This window comes from Carassius carassius, chromosome 18, assembly GCF_963082965.1.
Source record: "Carassius carassius chromosome 18, fCarCar2.1, whole genome shotgun sequence".
Classification (NCBI taxonomy): Eukaryota; Metazoa; Chordata; class Actinopteri; order Cypriniformes; family Cyprinidae; genus Carassius; species Carassius carassius.
In genome coordinates, this window is record NC_081772.1 from 23538493 (window position 1) to 23564166 (window position 25674).

Consider the following 25674-nt stretch of genomic DNA (forward strand, 5'->3'; position numbering starts at 1 on the left):
CTGTTTAATACATAACATGGGATTAATCTAAACCTGTTATTGTCTAGTGAGATCCCTTAGGCAATGATAAGAGTATTTTGGGCATAATTTTTACTTCTTGTTCTTCCACAGTGCTCATTCAAGACATCACTAACCAAATATTTTGAGGCCTTTCAGATGAAAGAATAAAGTCCTACGTCCGATTTCCCATCAGAGGTAAACAGGCACGCACATTTAATCACTTTCACACTTGATTTTGTAAAATAAAATATAAAATATAATAGAAAACATTATCAGTATTGTATGATTTACATTTAAATTGAAAAAAAAAAATCTACAGAAATAGTACTGTTAAATCTTTTTAAATATTATTAGTTTAATTATTTGTTGAGGTGAAGAGTTAACCTTATAATATTTTTTATTTCCTGTTCATATCATTATAAATGTATTATTCATATATTATTTAAATCTCTCTCTCTCTCAATATATATATATATATATATATATATATATATATATATATATATATATATATATATATATATATATATATATATATATATATGTCTGTGTGTGTGTGTGTGTGTGTGTGTGTGTGTGCATTGTTATTTTAAAACTGCTAATGTGTTTAATGTAAATTGTGACTATACCTTACAAGAACTGCACTTCAAGTACAACCCTGTAGGAGGCGCTGTGTCTGATAAGTACTGGACTGACCATCACTCAAACTAATCTTGGCCACGTTATTGCTGTAATGCAGTTGGAATGTTTGGAAAACTTTTGACCGGCAATCGTTAATATTTAGAGTTTATCTAAAATCTGTAGAAGTGACATTATAGTATTTTGAAGAGCATTAAGAGTATATTAATTGTCCTCCTTAAATGTGTCCTATGCTTTAGCACAGAGGAGCTGTTTTCAAAACGTTTACCATGATTCTGTACTATAAAGAGATGCTGTTAGTTTTTATTACGACTTAATAACTTTATAAAACACATTTTCAGTTTCCCCGCCTAACTGTCTCGCCTGGTTCTTTGATGAAACACCGTAACGTCAACTGTTTGATGATCGCTTCCTCCAGCTTTCATTCACCTCGCCTATATATACGGCTCTATTTTAATCCTGCTTCTCCATTGGTCAACTCCCACCTTTGGCCACGCCCACTAGGTGCATCGGAGTTTCGCTTCCGCTGGCGTTGCAGCGCTGGCAACACAAATAGAAACAGGCGTGTTGATGTAAATATATAATTAAGGAAAAACTTCTGAGTCACATCACAGTGTACTAATTCAGACCTCAACCGACGTAAATGTTTGAATGACCTGATTACTGCTGAAGATTATTCAAACCTGAGCTTTCATTATAAAATAAACAAGACATAAAAGATGGATGAACTTGGAGAACTTGTATGGGCAAAAGTTCCATCTGACTCAACAATAAAAGTCTTTCTCTCTCCCTCTCTCTCTCTCTCTCTTATATTAAGATGTAACCTTTAATTATTGAACAGTTTGCAATAGTCATCTGAATAAAAGTGCTGACAGAAGTTTTCCTCATGTTACGCATGAAATTAGTGAGCACTTATAATGGCTGTAAAAGAATGCCCCATCCGTTTCATAATGAGATTTTCCTGTAGTCTGTAGTTGTAGTAGGCTGATGACTGTAATAATGGGTCTCTTTAGTGAATCACTGAACAAATTAACTTTTTATCATTCCTGAGGTTGAAGCCAGCAGGGAACACACACGTTTCGTTGTGGTAGATGAAGACAACGTTACACCCTTTTTAATACACTCATAATAAAAACTCAATTATCAAATAATAAGAAAGGCCCCAAATGCAGATGAAGTGGTATGGTGTTCATATTCTCACAGAGAGCACTTGAAGAGCAGAATCAAGCCCCACACCCAAGCTGTCTTAAATAGCACTTGCAATTAGAGTTTGGAGAGAAATTAGAGCATAACCCACATTTTTTAAATTTGTGCTCAAAATGCTCAGTTGGGTAGAGTGAATGTAAAAAGATGAAGGAAAATTTCTAAACACTTCCAAGTAACTGACTTGCATTCCCAGCAATGTGATATGAATGTGTGTGTGTGTGTTGAGCAATAATGGCTGTAAAAGAGGCTCATTGTGTACACACATAGGCACACACACACACACACACACACTTTTTTTTAGTTAAAATAGAGCAGAATCATCTTATTTAAGGTAATATCTTAAATTCCTAAAACTTTATTTGTTGATTTATTTAATTCAGATTCTTGAACTTCTGCACTGTGTACGATGAGGTTCTTGGCAAGAGTGTAAACATGTAAATATGATGTGTGATGTGTTTGTTCACTCGTCAAATGTCTTCATGCCACATGTGTTTCAAATCAGCGTAGTTTCTTTTAAAGCATCGATATTTTGCAAATCAGTGCTTTGTCACTTAACCGGCAAAATGATTTCTTCACAATACATTTCATTTCCCTAAAAATGACTATAGTTGGCTAAAAATCTGTTGTAGAGGATGTTATGCAATAACTCCCCACCTATTGCTCAGTTCCTGTGTCACACTTTCACTTTACTGACAGATAAATAGGTTAGATCTAAACGCCTGTACCTTTCTTCCAACGTTTATTTATTTATCCATCTTATCCTTCTTTCTGTGTTCTACACAGTGATGGAATTAAAGTTTGCATGAATAAAAAAAGCCTTCAAAGCATTGAAGAAAATATTACAACCAATCAAAGTGACGCAAAAGATTATAGCCTATGCAGGGAAATCATGTTATATGCAAGGAACCGGCTCCTATTTACTTAAATATCCTACTGTGCATTATTCTGTCTTTGCATTCATTTTTTAAGTAAACTTATACCATTTAGATGCATGATTTAAGCCACTTGAGCAGGGCGTCTTATTGATCGTATCCGTCGTTCGTGGGCGTCGCGCCGCAGCGTGTCTGAAACAGGAACTGGAGCCGCTGTCATCATTCAGCTGAGCGCACAAAGGTGAGCAGCGTCAGCCATATTTCACACCGCCGGACTCATTTCCTCGGAGGGAGGGGAATCTTGGGCCGAAGCAGGACTGAATTGATTCACCGGCTTGGTAAGATTTACTGTCTATCGATTATCGCCTGGGTCAAAGACCACAACGCAGTTAGTGCGTCTAGCATTCATGCGTTTCTCTTTGTGCTGACGCCGCCCAGATCAAAGAGAAATCTCTACAAACAGGTGTCGCTCTGATTATCGCGGTGGGATAGCCTGGATCTCACTACACACATGGGGCGTTTTACAATCATGAAAAGGGAAAAAATGGACAAGCTTCCCATTTTTATAGGTATGACTAACGTTACCAGGTGGCTAATAAAAGCTCTAGCCTATGCAAATTTATGTTTAGAGATAGTGAGTGACTAGCTACGCATGGAAACTGAGAACAGTTTTCAGTTCTATTTAGTAAAAATATCGGTCGGTTCCGTTAACGGTTGTCAGATGTGCTTTCTTCTGACGGAGCGAATGAATCAACCCAATTAAATACTCCAACAGTAGTATTTCACAACGTCAGTTTTCAGCTTAACGCGGCATTGTAGTTCGAATCCCGAACGAATGACTCTTATGAGCAAGGTACGTTTAGTGAATCTAAAACACTCCTACAGCCATGAGTCATGACATGTAATCCAGCTCCCAAGCGAATGATTCGTATGAGCCGGTTCTTTTTTAATGAATCAAAAACGTAGGGTTTGCCTACATTCGGTTCTTTTTTAAGTGAATAAATAAATGCAGCGCGAGCCGTGAAATTATTCCCGAATAAATGACTCTCATGAACCGGATCTTTTTTGTGCATCAAAACATAGGCTACCCGACGAAAGGAAATATGACACACTTATTGAATTGTATTTGTAAACTATTAATTTCGTCAGGTCCGACTCAAAATGTGTCAAAACTAAGCTGTGCTATACTGTAGCCTAGGCTATAGGTTCATAAAATTAAAATAATTAGTTACTGACTGTTTGTTAGATCCGATTCATGCCGTAGCCTATTATTATAGTATTTGTGGTATTTTATAAACACGATTAAATGACAGCTTAAATATTTTACCGCGTTCTTCTGTATTTTTAATCCTATTTAGCTATTTATTTAAAATATAATTCAATTTGGCTGTTTCTGTTTTGTTTTATCTAGCCTATTTAAAGTATAAGTTAAATAAAACATAGAGATTTAGCTTAAACACATTTTCTTTCTTTCTTTCTTTCTTTCTTTCTTTCTTTCTTTCTTTCTTTCTTTCTTTCTGTCTTTCTTTCTGTCTTTCTTTCTGTTACTTGTTAGTGGGAGTGTTAAAGTTTTTTTAATCCCTAAACATGACCGAACATATTCTGACTCCATATTTGCCCTCATATAAACTTTAATAGCCTACAAACGTGTCTAAACTACCATCAATGTGTAAAACTGTTGTCTCATATCCTAGGCTACATAACCACAGTTAGTTTTATTTATAGAAAGTTTTATATTTTATGTGAATATATAGCCTATGTATCTCGCATGATTCAGTTACCGCTACATTTAGTAATCGATTATTTGACTTCATTCCCTATCAAGGGTCCGTTTTTGAGAAACATGAAAAATATTTGTAGAATGGGGTGGGGACTTTAAATTGTCAGGTAAAAAGGCGGTGTTATCTCTTTTAGGTGAGGCTGTCACAGGCTTGAGTTCCAGTTTTTAATCGTGATTCACATGGAGTGTGTCAGGTTTTATTCTCATCGATGTGTAAATGACACACAGACTTGTTCGTGAGTCATTCTCACTAGCGCTGCTCAAACGCGTTTCTCCTCTTTCTGCTTCAGATCGAGGCTCTGTGGAAATACACAACATTCTTTGACAGAAGAGACCGACAACAGCATTCAAAATGCCCAAACCTGTAAGTATTTACCGAGTTTTACTTTATTGTTGTTAAAGTGTTTACCAGGTTTTAGAAGGTTCAGTAGGCTAGGATTGTTTAGTGTGTTTTGAACTTCTGTTAAAAGATCATTTCTGGCCTCATTAACGTTTTTGGTATCGGGACTTTATATTTTAACTTGAAAGTTGGTTCTTACTTGCTAAACCACTATCAAACCATAAACTCTAGTTTCTAAATGTTAAAAAGTTATCGTTTTCACGTTTAAGCTGTGTTCGAGAAATGATGTCAGTTCTCAAGATACTTCTTAAAGACGCATTTATTTGTTTCAAGGTAGGGTTTACAGGGTTTAGGTCTCGTTTGCACTTGCTTTTGACTTGTTTGTCCTCAATGAAGTTGTAGTGAGAATGTTTGACTTTTAATGTTTGAAACAAACTCTGTATTGAATGCTATGTGTTTGCTTCTAAACACTCTTAAAACAGCGAGTGCCGCCTGAAGCATGTTGTCAGTTTGTTTAAGATGGTAACGGGGTTGTCAGGAAGAAGAGTACAGAGGAAATGACATCATGACTCCTTTCTCAGAGCTTCTCATTCATCCTTGGCCCTCAGCTCTGCCTGCTGAAATGCTGAATAGAGTTGCTTGTTGTTGGTGCCATGGTCAGTGGTGGATTTGAGTTCATTTTCAAGATTTTTCAGTAATTTAGATGCTTTTAAATTGAGATAAGCCAGCAATAAAGGTCTAATTATCTGATAAAAGAAAGTGTAAGTTATATATATATATTTAGTTTCTACACTGAACCCCCTATAAAGATATTTTGTGGGTTTCTGTTCTCTCTTAATATTTTCCCTTCTGTTTCAGAACATGTTTCAGGTGTGTCTAAAATCGGCACTTTCAGCAGCTGAGGGTGTTTCCTCTTAAATCTTTATCATTTGTTCTGCTGAATAATTGATAACTAGACAATGCCTGTTATGCCCTTTGGTGATGCAGCACAAAAGCTCTTTGTGCTGTAATCAATCCTCATGTTCCCGGGCTTTAGCTCAAACCAGCTCAATGGAAGACTAACAGTGCCATCCAAATGGGAACTTTAGGGAAAAGGCGAGTTCAACATGGAGATAAGTTCATGTAACTCGAGACATGCAACCGTTAACAGAAGTGTTATTAATTTTTTTGTCACTACTTTTTATAGTACATGTCGTCAAGGCAACATTTTGTGCCCTTACCTAAATGTTTAGCAAAAAATAAAATGTAGCAATCCATACAATTCACTGCAGTTTCCAGTTGAAATTAACACTAGTGGCGTATAAAAAAAAAAAAAGCCAACACCTTTTTCACACAAATTATGATAACACTGGCAGATTGATTAGATAGTCAAATTTTCTCACGGTTTCTTGGCTGTATAATGACCTCAAAACACTTTCGCCATAGTGCATGATTTGAAAACTAATAAATTTTAGTGTTTACACCATATAACCAGCTCCATAATGTATGGCTTTATGTAGTAAGTTTGCTTGACTCCTGATTTAAAAATAAAAGCTCAAAAACTTATAAAAGTGGCATGCATTTTAGGATTCTGTGTTGGTTGAAGATTAATTGTGCAATAGAGCATTAATTGTTTAGCACCACTCACAATACATTTAATTTCCAAACTGCCGTAATACATTGCATACAACAACCAAAGTAATAAATATCGGCAGATTCACTTTTATCAGTTCCACAATACACACTTATATCGCCACTCACTGAACAATTCACTTTGAAAGTGTTGTGAAATGTGCAAGAAGCAACGTAATGTCATTGTACAGAAATGTTGCATGTTTTTTCAACATTTGCAGATGCTAAGTATAGGTTTTGAATAATTTGATGGTTTCTTTGCTGTTGTTTTGGCCCAGCTACTATGTAATTCAGGATCAACTTAAAATAAAGTTAAATGATTTAAGAACCGTAAAAATCTCAATTTAGATTTTTTTTTTTGAGAGCATGTCATAGAGTAATCAATTTGTCAGTAGCTGACCTGATATGTTTTCTGCAGATCAAAAGTATGCATGTGTCTGTAATGTTACATATTTCATAAGCAAACGGTTTTTAGCAGTCAGTCAGAATTTGAACCGCCTTGTAATGTAGATAATTCGGTCTGATGACGTCTGTTGCCCGACGACGCTGAGCTTGGTGACCGTGCTCGATTTTGCCAGTATATTGCAGGCCAAAAAAAGTTTGTCGGTCAACTAAAACCTTTCTAAGAGCAATGCAGAGAAATGGTGAGACTCTATTAAAATGCAGCCTGATGCAGGAGGTGGACCTTTGAGAGGATGTTTCTGAAAGAGACCCTTTGTTTTGTTGGGTAAATGGATACCCCGCCATCTCCACCTCTTTGGCGAGTTGGATGCCAGTCTTTAAACTGAACTCTTCACCACCACAGCAGGCCAATGATTCCTTAACTATAGCAAAATTAGTATAATTTATTAGTGTTAATTATTTGTAACTGTATATTTATTTATTAACCAACACCAACCATGAATTTCTCTGCGTTTGTGTGCTTACTGTCACAGTGCTGCGTTCAGGAAAGGCTCCAGCAGTGCAGGAAGTTCTTTCCATTTACTGAAGCTTGTGAATTGATCATTCACTAGAACTGCTCCAAGTCATTCTCTTTAAACTGTTATGTTGTGTAGGACTAAATGAGCAAAAAATTTATGATGTTTGATAATTATGGCTTGATATTTATAGTATACATTTCTTCGTTTAGCACATGCCTTAATCCAAAGCAACTTGAGAATGATACCAAAAAAGCAATCAATCAAAGTGAGAGCAGAACTAGTGCTTCCATACAATAGAAATATCAGAGTAATACCATGCTAGAGCAGTGGATTTAGCTGTTCTGCTGATGGTTGACAAGTTTTGTGAAATGACCACACTCTGATGCCATTGTCAGGCATGTGGTATTATTATATAAATATTTATGTATGGTATTTGCTGTAAAAATAGCTGAAGGTTTTTTTTGTTTTTTTTACACAGAAACTGTCATTTCAAACAAAGTTGTCAATGCAAGATATTGCATTGCATTGTATATATTACCATATGCATTATTATAACAGCAATTAATCTTATTATTATTTTTTTATATTAATTCACCAAGTTCATTATATGGCTTTTTTTTCTCCTTTTATTTTCCATGGAAGAAATGTGGACTGGTGCTTTGAAGCTTAAAAAAAATGACACACAATTACCATTAAATGATCATAAAAGCAGTCTGTATGACTTTTATATTTGTTTGGAAAAAATGACGAGTACATTCTTTAAAATTCGCCCTTTTGTGTCCCATGGAAGAAAGAAAGTCATACAGTGTGAAACAATGCGAGTGTGAGTAAATGATGACAGAATAGTTATTTTGATATGAAATATTCCTTTGTTTTTTTATTGATGGAAAGGGTGGGATCTGTGTTGTCTGCTCTGCTTTGGTCTGAACACTTGTGGGAGTTTCTGTTTACGTAGTTATGAAATTTCATAGTGGATCATTTGTTTTATAATTAGAAATGGTTATTCTTTCTTAGCAGACAGCACACTCATTGCTCACACCCAGTATGGTGTGTCTGTGATTCTCCACCAGTAGTCTTGACACTTATTTTTGTTCAGTCGCCATCATTGCTAACAGTTCTCATGGTATTCATAAAATATGGATCAGAACCAGATGTGCGCTTAACGATTGTGCCTTACGATCTCATCATTGCAGATTTTTTTATTTTTATTACCTTTGCCTCTGAGTTTGCTTCTATAAAATGGAAACCGTAGTCTTGTAATAGATGACCATTTCCTTCTCTACTGTTTTTGTATTTTGCAACCCAAATCTCAACAGTGGTTGCTAATGTATTGTTTTTTCTTTCTTCAGGTAAATGTCCGCGTCACTACGATGGACGCAGAGCTGGAGTTTGCCGTTCAGCCCAGCACAACTGGCAAGCAGCTATTTGACCAGGTGTGCAACTAAACAACTAGACAAGAAATAGATTAATAAGCATTAGTTAGGGTCAGTGTCCAGTGGTTTCATATAGTTTTCAGAGTGTCAGCTTAAACTTTTAATGTTTTCTGCCTTTTCCCTTTAATTATATTTATCACATGCAAGAAAATGCACTGAAAATATTATATTAAAAAGATGGCACATTCTGTCAATTTATTAATTATTATTTTAATTATAATTGTAGTTATAATTATTTAAATCTTTTTGTCAAAAATAGAACTTGCGTGCACAGAAATGATCCAGGTTTCCTTTATGTAAGCATTGTCTGTATATATATATATATATATATATATATATATATATATATATATATATATATATATATATATATATATATATATATATATATATATATATTAATTATTATATCTTTTTTCTTTTTTTCCAAAAGAGCAAAGTTGATGAGATGCGTACCCCCACTCTGATGTGTAATGAGATGCATGCAGAAAAATGCAGACTTATTTGCAAAATCTATTCACAATTTTTTTAAGTATATCTTAATATCATTATTTTATATATATAAATATATTTTTATATTTTATATATATATATATTTTATGATCATTATTTTTTTTTGTTTTGTTTAGTTTTTTTTAAGCAGGTATTTGGTCAAAATTAAAATTGTATAATATATTAAAGAGGCAATTGATTTGACTCTTTTCTTAGAAGTTCTGGTTGAGTAAGAGTTGTTACGCAATCAATCATTTTAATCCCTCAATGACATCATCTCGTTCTCTTTCCACAATTCCTTGATCCTAAACAAATCCATGTCCCTCAGGCGAAGCAGAGAGGTAAAACATTGTAGACAGTTACTCAGAGAAATGTTATAAGGTAAATCAAGAATTCAAAAGAGAATTGTACACTTGTTTTCTTAGTCAAATACTTGTTGCTCAAACGAAAGCAGGAATGCAAAGAAAGTACATTGGTTAAGCACAAAAAAAGAGCAGAAGGAAAAAATGTTTACATTTAAACTTGTATTGGATTTGAATATAGAGTATATGAAACATTAAGTTTTAAATATTTCTTTTATATAAAGTATTTTCATATATACATTTAAATAATTTTTATTTTTAATAATAACAACATCCAGTTAAGGACGTCACAGAACAAACTCCAACTTCACTGGACATCTGTCTGTTAGTAGCTCCAATGCCTGTGACCTAATTTAATTACCGGCTTGGTGACATGGGATAATCCCCTGCAAATAGAAGGCCCAGGACACAGTGTAAACCATACAGGAAGAGTTTTTCTACTTTAAAAAAGCATATCCCTTGATGCATGACTCGCTGACCATTACACTGATGTGCTCATTGACTGCCGCAACTGTGGAAACGGTGAATAAGGGCTGTCCCTCTCTGATCACACTTTAGTATTCCAGCTGAAGCAGTGTCCACTTCAGAGTAAGTGCTCTTAAAGAGCCAGACATGAACTGTGGATGGCACACTGCATGGATGAGACATTTTCATGGAAGCCTCTGGCAGTCCAGCTGTCCACTCTGGCAGGTGCATGCAAAAATAATAATTATAAAAAAAAAATCCAGAGCATTATGTTATGTTCTTATTAAATATATCTTAGCAGGGTGTTTAATTTAAATAAAGCAGGTGTTAGTTTACTTCAAGTTTCTGAAACTGGTGCCGTGACCCATGTCTGGGTCACTCTTGCATTTCTTCTTATTGAAGCACACCTATTTTTAAAAGTGGGCTTTGGTATTTTTTTTATCTTATAAACTAAATGCATAATAAGTAGTTTAAGTGAATTCTAGGTATTACTCTACTTAGGTTAAATCCACTTTCTGTAATAGCTTTGACAGTGAGCTTAGAGATGCTTAGAACCTGTTGAGCTGGTTTACAGCATTTGTTGTGCCCTCGTCACTAGCTTCTTTGGATTTGTTTTTTCCCTGGGATATGGTATGACTGTGAATTGTCATAAAAAGCGATCAAAGTGAAATGGAAGATCTGATTGTTTAAAGAAAAAAACACTGAAATTTAGTTTTTACCAAATGCAGAGCTGTGAAACGTTTAAATTTTCTATCATAATTTGTCCCCTAACTGAATTGTTCTTCAGTTATGTTCACACAGACGAGAAATACTGTTGTCAGTCCCGTTTGGAGTGTTAAATATGATTGTTTATATGAACACTTCAGTTAGTTACTAGACTGACAAGCTCCTTTTATAACCAACAGGAAATCTAATCTAAAAGCAGCACACTTGGGAACGAATTGTCTGTCATGTCGGATTGACTTGCGTATGTGCACATGCTTCAATCAAACTTTGAAAAACTGTATTTGTGTTGGTGGAAGAGAAAAAAAACCTGAACATTATTATTATTAGTTTATTTGCACCTTGCATTTCTTGCAGTGCAGTTTTGTGTTTCAGAAAGCTACAGTTGACACACATCCTGTTATTTATTTATTTATTTTCGGTGGTTATTCATACTGAATGTGACACTTACTAGATCAGTATATGTTTTATTTTATAATTTTTTTATAGTAGCACGTGATGTAAATATTCAATAATTTTACATGATTTTGAGACGTTGAACTAAACTCCAGTTGGACCAGCAGGTGATGGCCACTGCATGAGAGCTGCAACATTTGCCAAAACTGTAATAAACACCATCGTGCACAAAGCATGGGGGAAATTGTGTACGTGCATGTAGACTCATTGAAATCTAAAGTTTTCCCTTCAGGGCCTCTGGTGTTCATCACCCTCCACCCCTGCAATAGCTAATGAATGTGAATGAGCTAATGACCTAAAGTACTTGGTGATGGAAAGAAGGCCATAATGTATATATATTCAGTATTTACTGTGGTATAATCTTTAAATATGGCTTTTATTCAGTTTTCATGGAAATGTAACCCTGAAGTCTGTCGTATTTCAAAGCAATAAGTATACAACAGTCGCAAAGCAGTCAGCTACAGCTTAATAATTCATTAATGTATCTATTGTGTGCTAAAAGGTGTCTTTTTTTTTTTCTGACAGGTGGTGAAGACCATCGGGTTACGGGAAATATGGTACTTCGGACTACAGTGTATGGACAGCAAAGGGTACCCTACATGGCTGAAACTTGATAAAAAGGTAATTGTGTATTTAGCAAAATCACAATATTCAGATTTTCTCTAGAGAATGTGTGTTTTAATAGACCTTAGTCAGGGTTTTCGTTTTCATCCACATGAATTCAATAGGGTCTTATCCTAATTACAGTCCAGTACTTTAAGGAAGCACTCAATCTTCATAAACGTATCTGAATTTGACATTTTTGATGACGTATAGCTTATCAAGCATACATTACTCATACATGCCTTTCACCTGTCGGACTGACAGCCAGTAGGTTGAACATTTTAATTATGTGTTTCCTCGTTGTTGTCTTTGTATAGCTGATACAGTATACTTCAGAGGAAACTGGATTTCCTCATACATGGAAATGACTTACTTTTTGTGAAATTTAATTTTTCTTTCTCAAATGATTGTCTGTTGATTTTTTTTATTTTTTATTTTATTAAAATAAGGCTAATTTGAATTACTAATTGATATCATTTACAATATGAAGAGGAGACAATTAAATCCACGTGGAAATAAATCTACACCGAAAACACTAAACTGAACCCAAAGCCCAAAGTGTAGCTGTAAACTTAGTCAGACTTACTGAATACAAGATGTTTGTGTCCCTTTTTTGTTAATGACTACCAAAATAAATACAAACCAATGCATGTGGTGAGAAACCTTAGGCCAGTACTACAAAACAGTTGTGGATATAGAACTTGAACTGTGCGTATTAAATTGATTTGTGATTCAATTAAAATTTTATGTGACTATGATTTTACTAGCTAGCTATTGTCAATATACAGTGGCATAGAAGGGCTGTTATTTTAAAAAGGTATGAAATGTTTAAGCAAATGCAGCTCATATGTGAGATCTTAACCCACCATAAAATCAGGAGCAGTCAAAATAAAAGGGCGATTTTCAGGAGAAAAAAAACTTGTTTGGTTTCATTCCACTCGTAAACGCTCTAAATGAAGAGACGTGAGAGAGAGAGAGAGAGAACTTGTTTAACCCTGAAACATCCACTTTTAATAAAATCGCTTTGTTTGGTGTTGATGACTGAATGTTTACTTAAAAAAACACTCTGCTCCAACTGTACTCCATTTGGGGCTGCACAATTAATTGAAATCATTGGGAATTACAATATAGCTTAGTGCTATTGTGTTAATATATGTGCTGCATGTTTCAGAGTGAAGCGTGGCACTGTTCATTTACACATGAGCAGCTCACGATCTGATGTTTGATCTGATCTGTTGAAAGTGGCTCAGCTCACTGTAAATGTTGCTTGGTGCAAACTCTTCTTCGAAGATTGCAACCAGAAAAAAAAAAAAAAAAAACTCATCTCCCCACAGTGCTTCCACACCGGTCACATACCAAACAAACACATTCATTCAAATAGTGTGGTTTTCACTAAATATGAGCACTCTTGCTCTTGGCCCTCATTCTGCTTAGGCAATCAGATTAAAGGACCAAAACGAACTTGCATTTAAATAAAAATTTACTGAAATGAGTACGAGTACTAGTCAATTCATGAGTAGTCCGCAGAAGCTCAGTATGATATCTTCCCATTTTTTTGCAGGTCTCCGCTCAAGATTTGAAGAAGGAGAACCCTCTCCAGTTTAAGTTCCGTGCCAAGTTCTTCCCAGAAGATGTAACGGACGAGTTGATCCAGGATATCACTCAAAAGCTGTTCTTCATGCAAGTAAAAGACGGCATTCTGAGTGATGAGATCTACTGTCCACCAGAGACTGCAGTGCTTCTGGCCTCCTATTCAGTGCAGGCCAAATTTGGTGATTTCAACAAGGAAGTGCACAGACCTGGATACTTGACCTCCGATCGCCTCCTGCCTCAACGGTGAGACAATACAAGACTGGCCTAACTGGGGCATGTCTTCCCAAAAGAACATGATTTGAATTCTGCCATCTTTACTCATCAAAACTTGGTTCTGGATAACAGATAAAGGTTTAGAAACTTTGAAAATGAGTCTTTGTCCCTCCTGTTGTTTGATTGTAGGGTTCTAGACCAGCACAAGTTGTCACGGGACCAATGGGAGGAGAGGATTCAGGTGTGGCACGAGGAACATCGTGGGATGCTTAAGTAGGTTGACGTCCTCTCAAAAGCTATTGTTATTAGTAACAATATCTTTACAGCTATCGTTCTTGGTGTGAATGGGCCTCAATTCTAAATGTAGGTTTTAAAATGTCTGTAGATGTTGAAATGAGAAACTAACACTTCAGTCAATTGGTCAATCAAGGATATTTGTTGACTGATGCTTAATAATTGACTTTCTTGATATATCAGCCTATAGGGCTTGGTGGTACGATGATATACCAACTTCAGTTTGCCGAATGAGCCGAATGAGTGTTAGCTTTTACCAGTAGTTATCAAGGAATAACAGACTTCGGAATGTCTCAACTAACCAATCAGAATCCAGTATTCCATAGAGTCGTGTTATATAAAAAATAACACTACTATGCTAAAAGATTTTGGTCAAATAATCCACCAGCCTCTTACAAACTGAAAGTGATCCTTCTGTTTTATTCTCTGTTCTTAGAGAGGATGCAATGCTCGAGTACCTGAAAATTGCTCAGGATCTGGAAATGTATGGGGTGAACTATTTTGACATCAAGAACAAGAAGGGAACACAGCTGTGGCTGGGTGTGGATGCCCTGGGCCTAAACATCTATGAGAAAGAAGACAAGTGAGTTCAGCCTTTTCCTACCTTCATTTGACACGATTCACATCTGAACTGCTATTTCAACTTCTCCGTGTCTTCAGCGTTTGTCTCTTGTTTTTTAAATATGATTTAAATTCTCTTCCTTTGCATTGTGGCAAAACCATGATAAAATAATAGTATTAGATGGTAATACTGTAGATATATATTACATGTCCCAGGGTTATTTTGTGGTATACCATGATACTTGGTAATACCTTTGGCCTGCACATCAATCATCTTCTCTTCATTTACACCAATCTGTGAAATTTAAGATATTAAGGATTTTTTGTTTTTGTTTTTTGATGACATGTTGTGATGTAGCTTGACTTGAGGACATTGTTCTTAGAACACAGTGCTCTTCTATCCACCTACAGAGATCTCTCTGTGTGTATGTGTGTGAGAGAGAGAGTACGTAAAGTGCAGTGGCAGCTAAAGGCTTTTTCCCCATAATGCCCTCTATTTTAACCATGGCAACAAAGACTGGTTTTTCAACCTGAGCAGTCCTTGAAAACATTGGGCAAGGATTGTGTATGCGACTGAGAGAAGGCTTCGCAAGTACACACATGTAAAGATAAGAAAACCATGTTGCACAACAACCGGTGAAATAGTTGAAATTCATTGGATCTTTTCTTCTGTTAGCTGTGCTTTTTTAGCTTCTAGGTATCTGCTGAGTGGCCCATGTCCTTCTCATTTGTTTCAGATGAACTGACAACGTCAGTCCCCAGAAGCTTGTAGTCATAGTTTTACACTGAACGCTATGATCAGAAATGATGGAAAATGCTGTAGTCAATGCCAAAATCATTAAAAGGTGTTTTTTCCATTATCCCCATCAAACGAATATTAGACCAGTAAATTCTTGAAGGAAAGAACAAACAAGCTTCTATTAGAATTCTTATGCATTATTATAATTATTATATAACACTTCGTTTTAGTGTCCTTGTTGCACATATTACATGGACTTACTATAGCAATAACATAAATTATGCATCATTACAAGCAACTAGCCATAAACCAGACCTAACCCTATAGTAATACTTGTGGTTAATAAGTGTAACAAGGACACCTTAAAATAAACCTATAACTGTTTAATACAATTTATTTTTATTGTAATACAACTGGTAATTTTCCTTCATTTAAAAGGTAGAATAATCTATTAAAAATATTGTATGTCTTCTGTCCACAAGAGGAAAAACTAAGCAAGTACGTTTTAGCAGCTCTATTTCACTTAGACCAAGTCTTTCTGGAAATCTGTTCCCATTACAGCCAATCGAAGCCAAGCAAGAGACATTTTATAGACCAAATGTACAAACATAGTACTATGAGGACAAAAACTATGGCCTTTTAAAAATATTATAAATTATTTAAAATATATGATACTGAACAGTCAGGAGTTGTTGTATTCTATCCTCTCTTCTCTTCCTGTTCCTTCCTAGCCTGAAAATGTACTATAAATCCGCCAAAATACAATCGTTGCAAATATAAAACATTCAAACATGGAATCTCAACGGAAAAGGATTTTCAATTGTTCTCAGTAGTAGTACATTAAACTACCGTATTTGCTTCAGTTGTTAAAATGGTATAACTTCACAATATGGTCACATCAGATAACATTAGTTGCATTAGTTAACATGAACTAACATTTGAAAAATACTTCTAAAGCATTTATTAATCTTTGTTAATGTTCGCTTTTGACCATTTACTAATACATTATTAAAATGTAAAGTTGTATCTGCTGACATTATTTAATTAAAGTTGTATCTGCTGACATTATTTAACTAACAATAAACGGTTAATGAATGTTAACAAAGATGAATATGGTAACAAATGCAATAACTAATTTTATCTAACGTGACCTTATTGTAAAGTGTTACTGTTAAAATATGGCTACCATTATTATTATTAAGAGTATTTAATAAAATAAATAAGAACTGTTGAATGAGCTACAAGTGCAGGATCTTACATACCATATTTATTACCATCGTTAATTATTTTAACCATTTATGTCATTGGAACATTTGTGGTGTGTCATGTGAGGTGGTAGTTAATAGCCTGGTGTTCTCTCAGCTACGCATAGAGACAGTGAGGCATGCATGTTAGAAGGCGTAGATGTAACGACACTCCCATGAGCTTCACAAAGAGATCACATGGCACACTCCTTACTGTGATGATGTCAACCGCTCACGTTAATCACACGCCTGACCTTGTCTTTGCATTCCTTGAGTATCTCCGTGTTTGACCGTCATGCCTGTGCTACAACATTCTCACTGCATTACAATCTCATCTCTGTGCTAATGTCTAGATTTTTGCTCATTCAGCAACTAGAGATCTGATTGTTGTCATCCATGTCTTTCAATGGGGATTTCAGGTTTTATCCACCCTACTGTGTTAGTTTTGCATGACTATGTTCGGGAATGAATGCAGAACATTTCTCATGATTGCACTATTGTCTTGACAGGCTCTCACCGAAAATTGGATTCCCCTGGAGTGAAATAAGAAACATTTCCTTCAATGATAAGAAGTTTGTCATCAAGCCTATAGATAAAAAATCTCCAGTAAGTGAAACACAAGCCGACCTTCATACCTCACAGTCACACCTGAAACTGAAAAACTTGTTTTATTCCATTCTAATATACAAACAGTTGATGTCACACCAATGTTTGAACTTCTAGGATTTCATTTGGGATACAAAATCCAATTCAAACAAAGCTTTAGGATTAAAACTAAATGTTAAAGAAGTGTTATGATGAAAAACATTTCATTATCTGCACCATTTGTAGGTAAATTTACACTTGTAAATATGAGACATTGAGCTTTAGACATCATGCTGGATAACATAATTATCAGGTTTTACACAAAAAGGTTCTCTTACCAAATACTTGTTTTATTTATTCGGCTTATCTAAAAGGTTCTGTTATGGAGATAATTTATAATTATAATAAGTAGTAGTAGTAGTAGTATTAAGAAAATGCTAAATAGCTTCTCAACTGGTGGTCTCCCACTGTATCTAAATTTGATAGTGTTGTTATTGTTCATTAAAGCTAAAACCTTTAAATTATAATCAATTAAAATAAAGCTTAAACGTAATTAGAAATGTTGCGTAACTAAAAAAATGTTTTAACTTGAGCTAATTGAAAGTTAACAAATTGACAAAAAGATTGAATCCAAGATTTGGAGATGATTTAAAAAGGCCGGATATTTTTGAATGGGAACACCATTTAGATAAAGGATATTCAGCACAGCACTATTATAAATACTATTTGAGTCTATAAATGATACCGAAACAACAATGCAATGTGACGCTCACAAACACTGGAAAAGATGGTGAGATGCTTTCAAGCGATAGCTTCAGATGTGTTTTGATACACAAACATTAGATCCCTGTAACGTCTGCAGGTTCACAGTCACGACTCATTAATTTTAGCAGGTCTGTTGTGGCTGATAAACACCAGCAGCCAGTGTCCTCTGACAGGTTGGCCTTAATAGAGCATTATCTCTGAACATCAGAGCCGGTCTGTCTACGGCTGCTCAGAACAAAAGAAAGTGAAAGTGACATACAGCCAAGTATGGTGACCCATACTCAGAATTCGTGCTTTGCATTTAACCCATCCAAAGTGCACACACACACACACACACCATGAACACACACCCGGAGCAGTGGGCAGCCATTTATGCTGCGGCACCCAGGGAGCAGTTGGGGGTTCGATTCCTTGCTCAAGGGCACCTCAGTCGTAGTATAGCCAGCCCGAGACTCGAAACCGAAACCCTAGGGTTAGGAGTCAAACTCTCTAACCACTAGGCCATGACTTCCCCCCACAACAGTTTAATGGTTTATACACAACAGAACAACAGCTTTCTGTAGGTTTTACACTTGCATTGTCACAGGACTTCATTATATAAATACAGCAAGCTTTTAGTCTGATCGTAGAATGAATGGTTTATAACCCCTGCATCTACTTATCTTGTCTCTTCCTTCTCAACTCGGCAGGATTTTGTGTTCTACTCCCCGAGGTTGCGCATTAATAAGCGTATCCTACAGCTGTGTATGGGGAACCATGAGCTTTACATGCGCCGCAGGAAGCCGGACACCATCGAGGTGCAGCAGATGAAAGCACAGGCTCGAGAGGAGAAACAACACAAACAGATGGAGAGGTGAGAATGAATCTCCATGGTGACGTGACGACTGATTTGGTCTCATCAGCAGATGCTGCAGTATCTGTGCAGCACAGTGCAGTAAAAGAGACCATATTCTACATTTGTGTAGCATCCCGTTTCTTAACTAGAAACTTTGACTTGGCAAAGTCTGATATGAATTGATTTTTTTGTTTTGTTTTGTGTATTCTGTTGTTTTTTTTTTGTTTTTTATGTTGTGTTATTTTGTGTGTGTGTTTTTTGTTTGTATTGCTGTGTATTCGTGTGTTTTGTTTTTTGCTTTGTTTTTTTTTTGTTTTTTGGTGTTTTGTGTGTTGTTTGTTTTATGTTTTGCCTTTATTTAACTCCAGTTGCTTTGATGCCGCAAAATACTTTCCAAATGTTGGCATTTAAACCGTTTTTAGTGTTGTGATGGGCTGATCAACGCTCACATTGCTGCCGTCGATCAGGGTAGGCTGTGAGTGGTCGTATGTCAATCTTCTCATGTTTGTGACATCATGAAACCATAAAGATCTCTGAAGAAGCTGTTTGTGCAGCTGGTCAATGAGCTTTGAATAATTAACATCAGACTATTGCCAGGGAAAAATGAGTTTTGTAATATATGACCACTTCGACATAGTCTCCCTTGGCAGGTCAGAATGAGAGATGACTTTGGCACTGTGCATCTCTTTTGTTGTGACTTATCTACAGAGCTCAGCTGGAGAGTGAGAAGAAGAGACGAGAGGCCATAGAGAGAGAGAAAGAGGAGATGGAGAAGGAGAAACAGGAGCTGATGATGCGACTCTACCAGTTTGAGGAGAAGACCAAAAAAGCAGAAAAAGGTAAGACGTCAGGGTCCCACGTGTTTGTTTCTTATGATATTTTTCCAATTACAAAAACAATAGTGTTTTGATTTGATTTCAAATATTTTCATGTTTAAGGCAAAATGATTGTATTTCATGCATTCACATAACCAGATAAAACAGCCAACATATGAATTCTTTAAGCTGTGAGGAAAATGTCAAGCTTTATCATGTTTATATGATTTGAATTCCGAAAAGACATGTAATTATATCTGTTAGTATTTTGTTTAATTAAAGAACACCATATGGATTATAGTTGTAAAAATCGAGCAGTTATTTCTGATTATTGTTTTGCCTGTTGTTGTGCTGTAAGTCTGTATGGAAAATGTGACTCATATTTGGAGATGTCAAGCCAAATACAGTCACTTTGGTCTTTTCAGTTTATGTAACCTTTTAGATGAACTCTGTAAAGCCTCAGAGATAATATAGTAAAGTCAGCTTTATTTATATAGTGCTTTCAACAATACAGATTGTGTCAAAGCACTTTACAGTATTAAATAGGAAAATAGGCTGTCAATAAAGGAAAAATATATATGTAATTAAAGAATATATAATAATACTTTGATCATGACTGTGCTCAAGCTGACAATACCATTTGACTGGCAATGCAAACATAAGATGGTGTCATACTGCACCTGTTACTCTGTTTCTGCTGTTCGCATGCCATATTTCTTTTGTGTTTGCCACAAAGCTTGCCTTTCTGATATTCAGAATACGACTACATTATTAAACAAGGATTTTTTCTCATTCATAAATTAAAAAAAGAAAAAAATTATATATATATATATATATATTATATATATACACACATACACATACACATTTATTTTTTGTTTTGTTTTTAGAAATTATATGAACCAGAAAGTCCAGGTGTCTCTTTTTACATACAGTGAAAGTGAAATGGTGTCCACAGCTGTCAAGAAATGGTTCAGTGAATATCAACTGCTCTTCATATAAAGCTGTTGTATGGCTTTACATAATTTGGAATATAGTGAAAGAGTCATAAGTACTTATATGGTGCTTCATTGGGCCTTTCTGGAGATTCACAGCCAGTGGTTCCCATCCACTTTCATTATACGGATTTATCATTTGTTCGGAGGGACAGTAAGAATTTTTGGGAGAACTATCCCTTCAAAGAAGAATAATTACAGGGAGCGAAACTACTTAAGATGTGTTAATAGTTACTCTTTAAATGAAATCCGGATGCATGTTTTCAGACCTACAGGAGCAGATGCAGAGGGCCATGCAGCTGGAGCGTGAACGGAGGCTGGCAGAGGAGGAGGCCGCCAGACTGGAGGCAGAGAGGCAAGCAGCACTGTTGGCAAAGGAGGAACTGGCCCGTCAAGCCCAGGATCAGCTGAAGAGTCAGGAACAGCTGGTGAGAGAATAGCACCCTTTCTCTTAAAAAATTACTTTGCCTTCATAAGTTTTTCTCCCATTAAAAATCCTCCCCATTCATCTCTTTCAGGCAGCTGAGCTGGCAGAACATACAGCTCGTATTGCACTCCTCGAGGAAGCCAAACAACGCAAGGAGGAGGAAGCTATGACATGGCAGCACAGAGTAAGACATGAACCCGTCCTGGAAATTGGGATATCACCTTTTTATTTATTAAAAAAATATATATATATATACGCCTGATGAGCTTGCATTCCTGCAAATTTGCCCAAAAACTCTCTGTTTATCCATCGCTGTGGTGAATTCTTGAGTTCTTCAATAATTGGACTGGTAGTCTGATCTTTGTGGTGTTGGACTGTGTTCTAGGCACAAGAGGCCCAAGATGACCTGGTAAAGATCCGCGAGGAGCTTCACACGCCTCTCCCTCCACCACCTCCTGCATTTGAACCTGATGAGAACGAGTTTGAAGATGGGGAGAGCAACAGTAGCTACAGTGCAGACCTGCAGACAGGTGGTATCAATGACCACCGCTCTGAAGAACAGCGAATCACTGAGGCCGAGAAGAATGAACGAGTTCAGAAACAGCTGTTGGTAAGAACAACACTGCAGTAGCAACTGTTTGAACTTTCATAGGCTCCAGATTAGAGCTTAGGGCAGTGGTAGCCAACCCTGCTCCTGGAAAGCTACCTTTAGTTCAGACTTTGCTCCAGCACACCTGCCTGTTATTTTCAAGTAATCCTGAACACCTTGATGAACTGGTTCAAGTGTGTTCCTGTTATGTTTAAACCCTAGTTCAACAATTTAGTAGGGCTGGTAATTTAACGCGTTAATTAGATTAGTTCATTATGGCGAAAAATAACATGTTAAAATTATTAACGCATTTAACGCACTTGCCCTGCACCAGAACTATGTGGATCATCTGCCATTTCATACAGTCGATTGATGACTAATATGAGGCAGAGCAACAACTTACTGCATGATGGAGCCTAGAAAATATCTCTAAAATACACTCGTTTTTACGAGTTTTAGATTGTGGGACTGAATGCACTCGAGAATGTCCACTATGGTTTCGGACACCAATACAAATGGCTGTCCCCTTAAATAGTGCTCTGTTTAAGGGTATAGGGGGCGATTTCAGATACACCCCAGGTGTGTTCAAACCTGCTCCTGGAGGGCCAAAGTCCTGCAGAGATTATCTTCAACACACTAGCCTGGAAGTTTCTAGTGTGTCTGAAGACTGGTTCAGATCTCTATGCAGGACAGTGCCACTCTAGGAGTAGATTTGAACACCCCACAGCTAAACTCTGCAGGGCAGTGAGAATAGGCATGGACCTTTTCATAGTACCAGAACAAATTGTTTTCGCACAGCCTGAAATGGGTGCTATTTTAGTAACGGACTGGTTTATCGAAAACCAAATTAGCTCCTACTCCAGAGCAGGGTCTAATCAGCACAACTGGTACTAATCGTGACATAAGTAGACATTGATTGGCCAAACTCATTCGAAAATGCTTTGTAAACCTACTGTAAACATTGTGTCAACCTATTTTGCAAGTATGATGAACAGCGAAAGATGGGTGGATGCTGAAGTGCAGGCACTTGTAGCAAATGTAGCACTGCCAGTTGAAAGCCGCGCACAATGACATCGCTGTCGACCATCTTACATCACTTCCTAGTACACACTGTCGCTGCGAATGCAACCCTTTAAATGGTACTTGGAAATAGTTCACGCAAAATCATCCCAGTACTTTAGTACTGTACATTTAGCTCTGTAACTAAAGCGGTGTGCAAGGCCCTTTTGATCTCCCTACTATTGTCTTCATTAACATTAGTTGAACACCTTTTAAATCAAAGTCTGATCCAAGTTTGTTGGCATCAGAATTAAACAGTTCCTGCACTATAGATAGCTACCTCCTGTGGCTCAGTGGTAGAGCATTGCATTAGCAACGCAAAAGGTTGTGGGTTCAATTCCCAGGGAACACACAAACTGGTAATAAATGTAGAGCTTGAATGCACTGTAAATTGCTTTGGAGAAAAGCGTCTGCTAAATGCGTAAATGTACCTTTCTGTAACATCTTAGACCTAACTGGTTCAGGAATGTTTGATTAGGGTTAAATACCGCTGTCCAAAACGACATTCGTATTAACCTGTCATTGCACTCTGACTTTAGGTTTAGGGCCTAGAACAGGGTTACTCATTCTGACTCGTGAAGATCTAAATGGTACATGAACCAGCTTGTCAAGATCTTTGGGTTTACTTAAAAAAAATTATTTAGACTGTAGGAATAGCCCCTACCCAACAAAAAGGAACTTATCAGGAATTGATTAAATACTTGCACAAAAAGCACAAAGTTTATTTCTTGATTCCTAACTCTCATGTAAATAACATAAAACCAACAAAAGTATCCAGAGAAATACAAACGTGTGCCTCTGATCCTGCCATCCTCTATCATCATAGCGGGGTTCCCATTGTAGATGCAAATGCAAGAGAACAATGTCTCTTCAGGTGTAGGTCCACTTCAGGCCTCTAAGCCTTCTTGGGGAGTACCAGAACTACTGTATGTCAGAAAGTGGCTAATATAGTTCTCTGTGAGTAGGAATGATTAACCCCTGCACTATAACAACATCTACTAGCAAAAATGCCTTTCTCTTTAGGTGAACATTGGGGTTAGGGTTAAATAGACCTAAAGCTATTTTTTGGTTGAGATGAACAGCACCAGGGATGTCTATACACATGAAACATGTCCTACTTTATCTCATAGAATTAACTGTGGTACTGCTAACAGATCTTTGTTGGTCCTGGGCAACACTCTTATCAACCAAACAGATTTTGGAAATAGGATTAGGTTTAGGATTTAGGCTCGGGCTGGGACTTGACTTGAAAACCTACAATTTCCCTCTGCCTGTAGGGTTAGTTAATAATTAGGGTAAGGAATGGTCAATGTGATTTTGCCAAGTAGGTCATGTTCCTGAAACATCAGTCCACACACTGTTATCCCAAAACACTCTGTAACACATTCCTAACCGTCATAAGAGAGAACTATAGATCAATACGAATGTTATCAACTAGATATCCACTTGTTCTGAATGGGTTTAGGGGCTGACATAGACCTAAACAGCAATGTTGTTATTCCAAACACATATTCTACATGACAGAATCTCATTAAACTGATGGGGATGGGGATGGGACGGTGTTTGTTTGAAGTCCTTTTAGGCAAAATCACATGGATCCAGCTCTCTTCAGCCACGGATCAAAGAAGCATCACTAAAGTTCTGACATTATCTTCTTTACAGGCTCTGACATCAGAGTTGTCCCAGGCTCGTGATGAAACCAAGAAGACTCAGAATGACCTGTTGCACACAGAGAACATGCGCGCCGGCCGAGACAAATACAAAACTCTCCGGCAGATCCGCCAGGGCAACACCAAACAGAGGATTGATGAGTTTGAGGCCTTATAAAATATCTGGACCAGGAAACTTTGGGAGGGAGGGAGGAAATGAATCTCAAAGCCCTTGTCTGTTTTCTTTTGTTCCCAATGTCTGAGTGGTCAATGCAAGAGGCACAACCTGCGAACATGTGCACACACACACACACACACACACACACACACACACACACACACAGTAATACAACAGATTGCATTAGTTTGATATGAACACTGGTTTATCATGCACTAAAAATGCACACTTTTTTGTCATTAAAGTTAACATGCATAAACACATATGTTTACCCCACAGTGGTGCACATAGAATGTAACGGTAATATTTTACAGTAAGGTTCTATACTGTAGCATTAGTTAATGTATGAGGAATCATTAACATTTTTATCATTTATTAATGTTTGGTCATTTGTTCATTCTTGGTGTGTAATGCTAATTAGTGATGACTCTTAATGTTTATTTATACAGTATATGTAGCAACTAACATTATCCAAGATTAAAAAATTGTGTTAACTAGTGCTAAGGTATACAGTCTTATTGTAAAATATTACCAATTTCACAAATGCACACCAGTTTCACAGAATGTACTAAAATCTGCTTTTGCCATAAAAATATGAATATAAATAATATTTGAACGCACGTGCCAAGAATGCATCCCACTTTTGTTAGTAATTTAATAATCTGGCCAAATTATAGTTTTAACTAGTTTTGGGTTATAATAAGTGGTTGTACCCCCCCCCCCCCCCTTTCTTGTTAATGATCCACTCAGCACAGGACTTGGCAGTATAATTGCAATTTTATGTATTGTCTTATATTAAAACTCTTTCATTCATGTTGAATATGGCTTTTGCCAGAATATTTGTTATAGTGTTTATTTATTCAGTCTTTTGGTTACTTCAGGTTTACGGGTAGATGTACTCTTCTTCTTTACTAATGACTACAGATTCATTTGTTTATTGAATTCTGTACTGACCCAAATGATGATCGTATTAGATTCCTTTTTTTTTCTATTTAAGAGATTTATATTAATTTATACTTTTTTATATATACATAGGATTATGTTCAAATGCATCGTTAGATTTCCAACATAAGATATAAACAGATTTTTTAAGGACTTAGTTACCGAATGTCCATTGCCATGACAGCGGGATGAAGGCAGGTTTGTTTAATAGCCTTTTGTAATCACAGTAGGTATCTAAATGGATTTTGATTCATGCTGTTGGTGGTTTTTTTAGCAGAGAGTTTCTCAT

At 36.4% G+C, this 25674-nt stretch overlaps 1 protein-coding gene across 3 annotated transcripts; it reads left to right on the top strand.

The window, feature by feature from the left end:
* Positions 1 to 2921: 2921 nt before the first annotated feature.
* On the top strand, positions 2922 to 25320 carry LOC132092708 (ezrin-like). Of its 3 annotated transcripts, none has more exons than XM_059499061.1 (14): positions 2922 to 3055; positions 4788 to 4861; positions 8718 to 8801; positions 11825 to 11920; positions 13464 to 13738; positions 13898 to 13981; positions 14439 to 14585; positions 17056 to 17152; positions 18586 to 18749; positions 19440 to 19570; positions 20809 to 20969; positions 21060 to 21152; positions 21354 to 21578; positions 24279 to 25320. In XM_059499061.1, the coding sequence occupies exons 2-14, from the start codon at positions 4850 to 4852 to the stop codon at positions 24441 to 24443; spliced, it is 1734 nt and encodes a 577-aa protein (XP_059355044.1). In that variant the 5' UTR covers positions 2922 to 3055; positions 4788 to 4849; the 3' UTR covers positions 24444 to 25320. The 3 variants fall into 3 exon arrangements, with proteins under 3 accessions (XP_059355044.1, XP_059355045.1, XP_059355046.1); XM_059499062.1 differs by having other exon boundaries at positions 2924 to 2958; XM_059499063.1 differs by lacking the exon at positions 2922 to 3055 and adding an exon at positions 3264 to 3286.
* Positions 25321 to 25674: the final 354 nt, after the last annotated feature.

Excerpts from the sequence above, each read along its gene's own strand:
- LOC132092708 (XM_059499061.1), top strand. Across the intron at positions 8,802-11,824 it reads GCAAGCAGCTATTTGACCAG|GTGGTGAAGACCATCGGGTT; the intron begins GTGTGCAACTAA and ends TTTTTCTGACAG. Across the intron at positions 18,750-19,439 it reads CAACACAAACAGATGGAGAG|AGCTCAGCTGGAGAGTGAGA; the intron begins GTGAGAATGAAT and ends ACTTATCTACAG.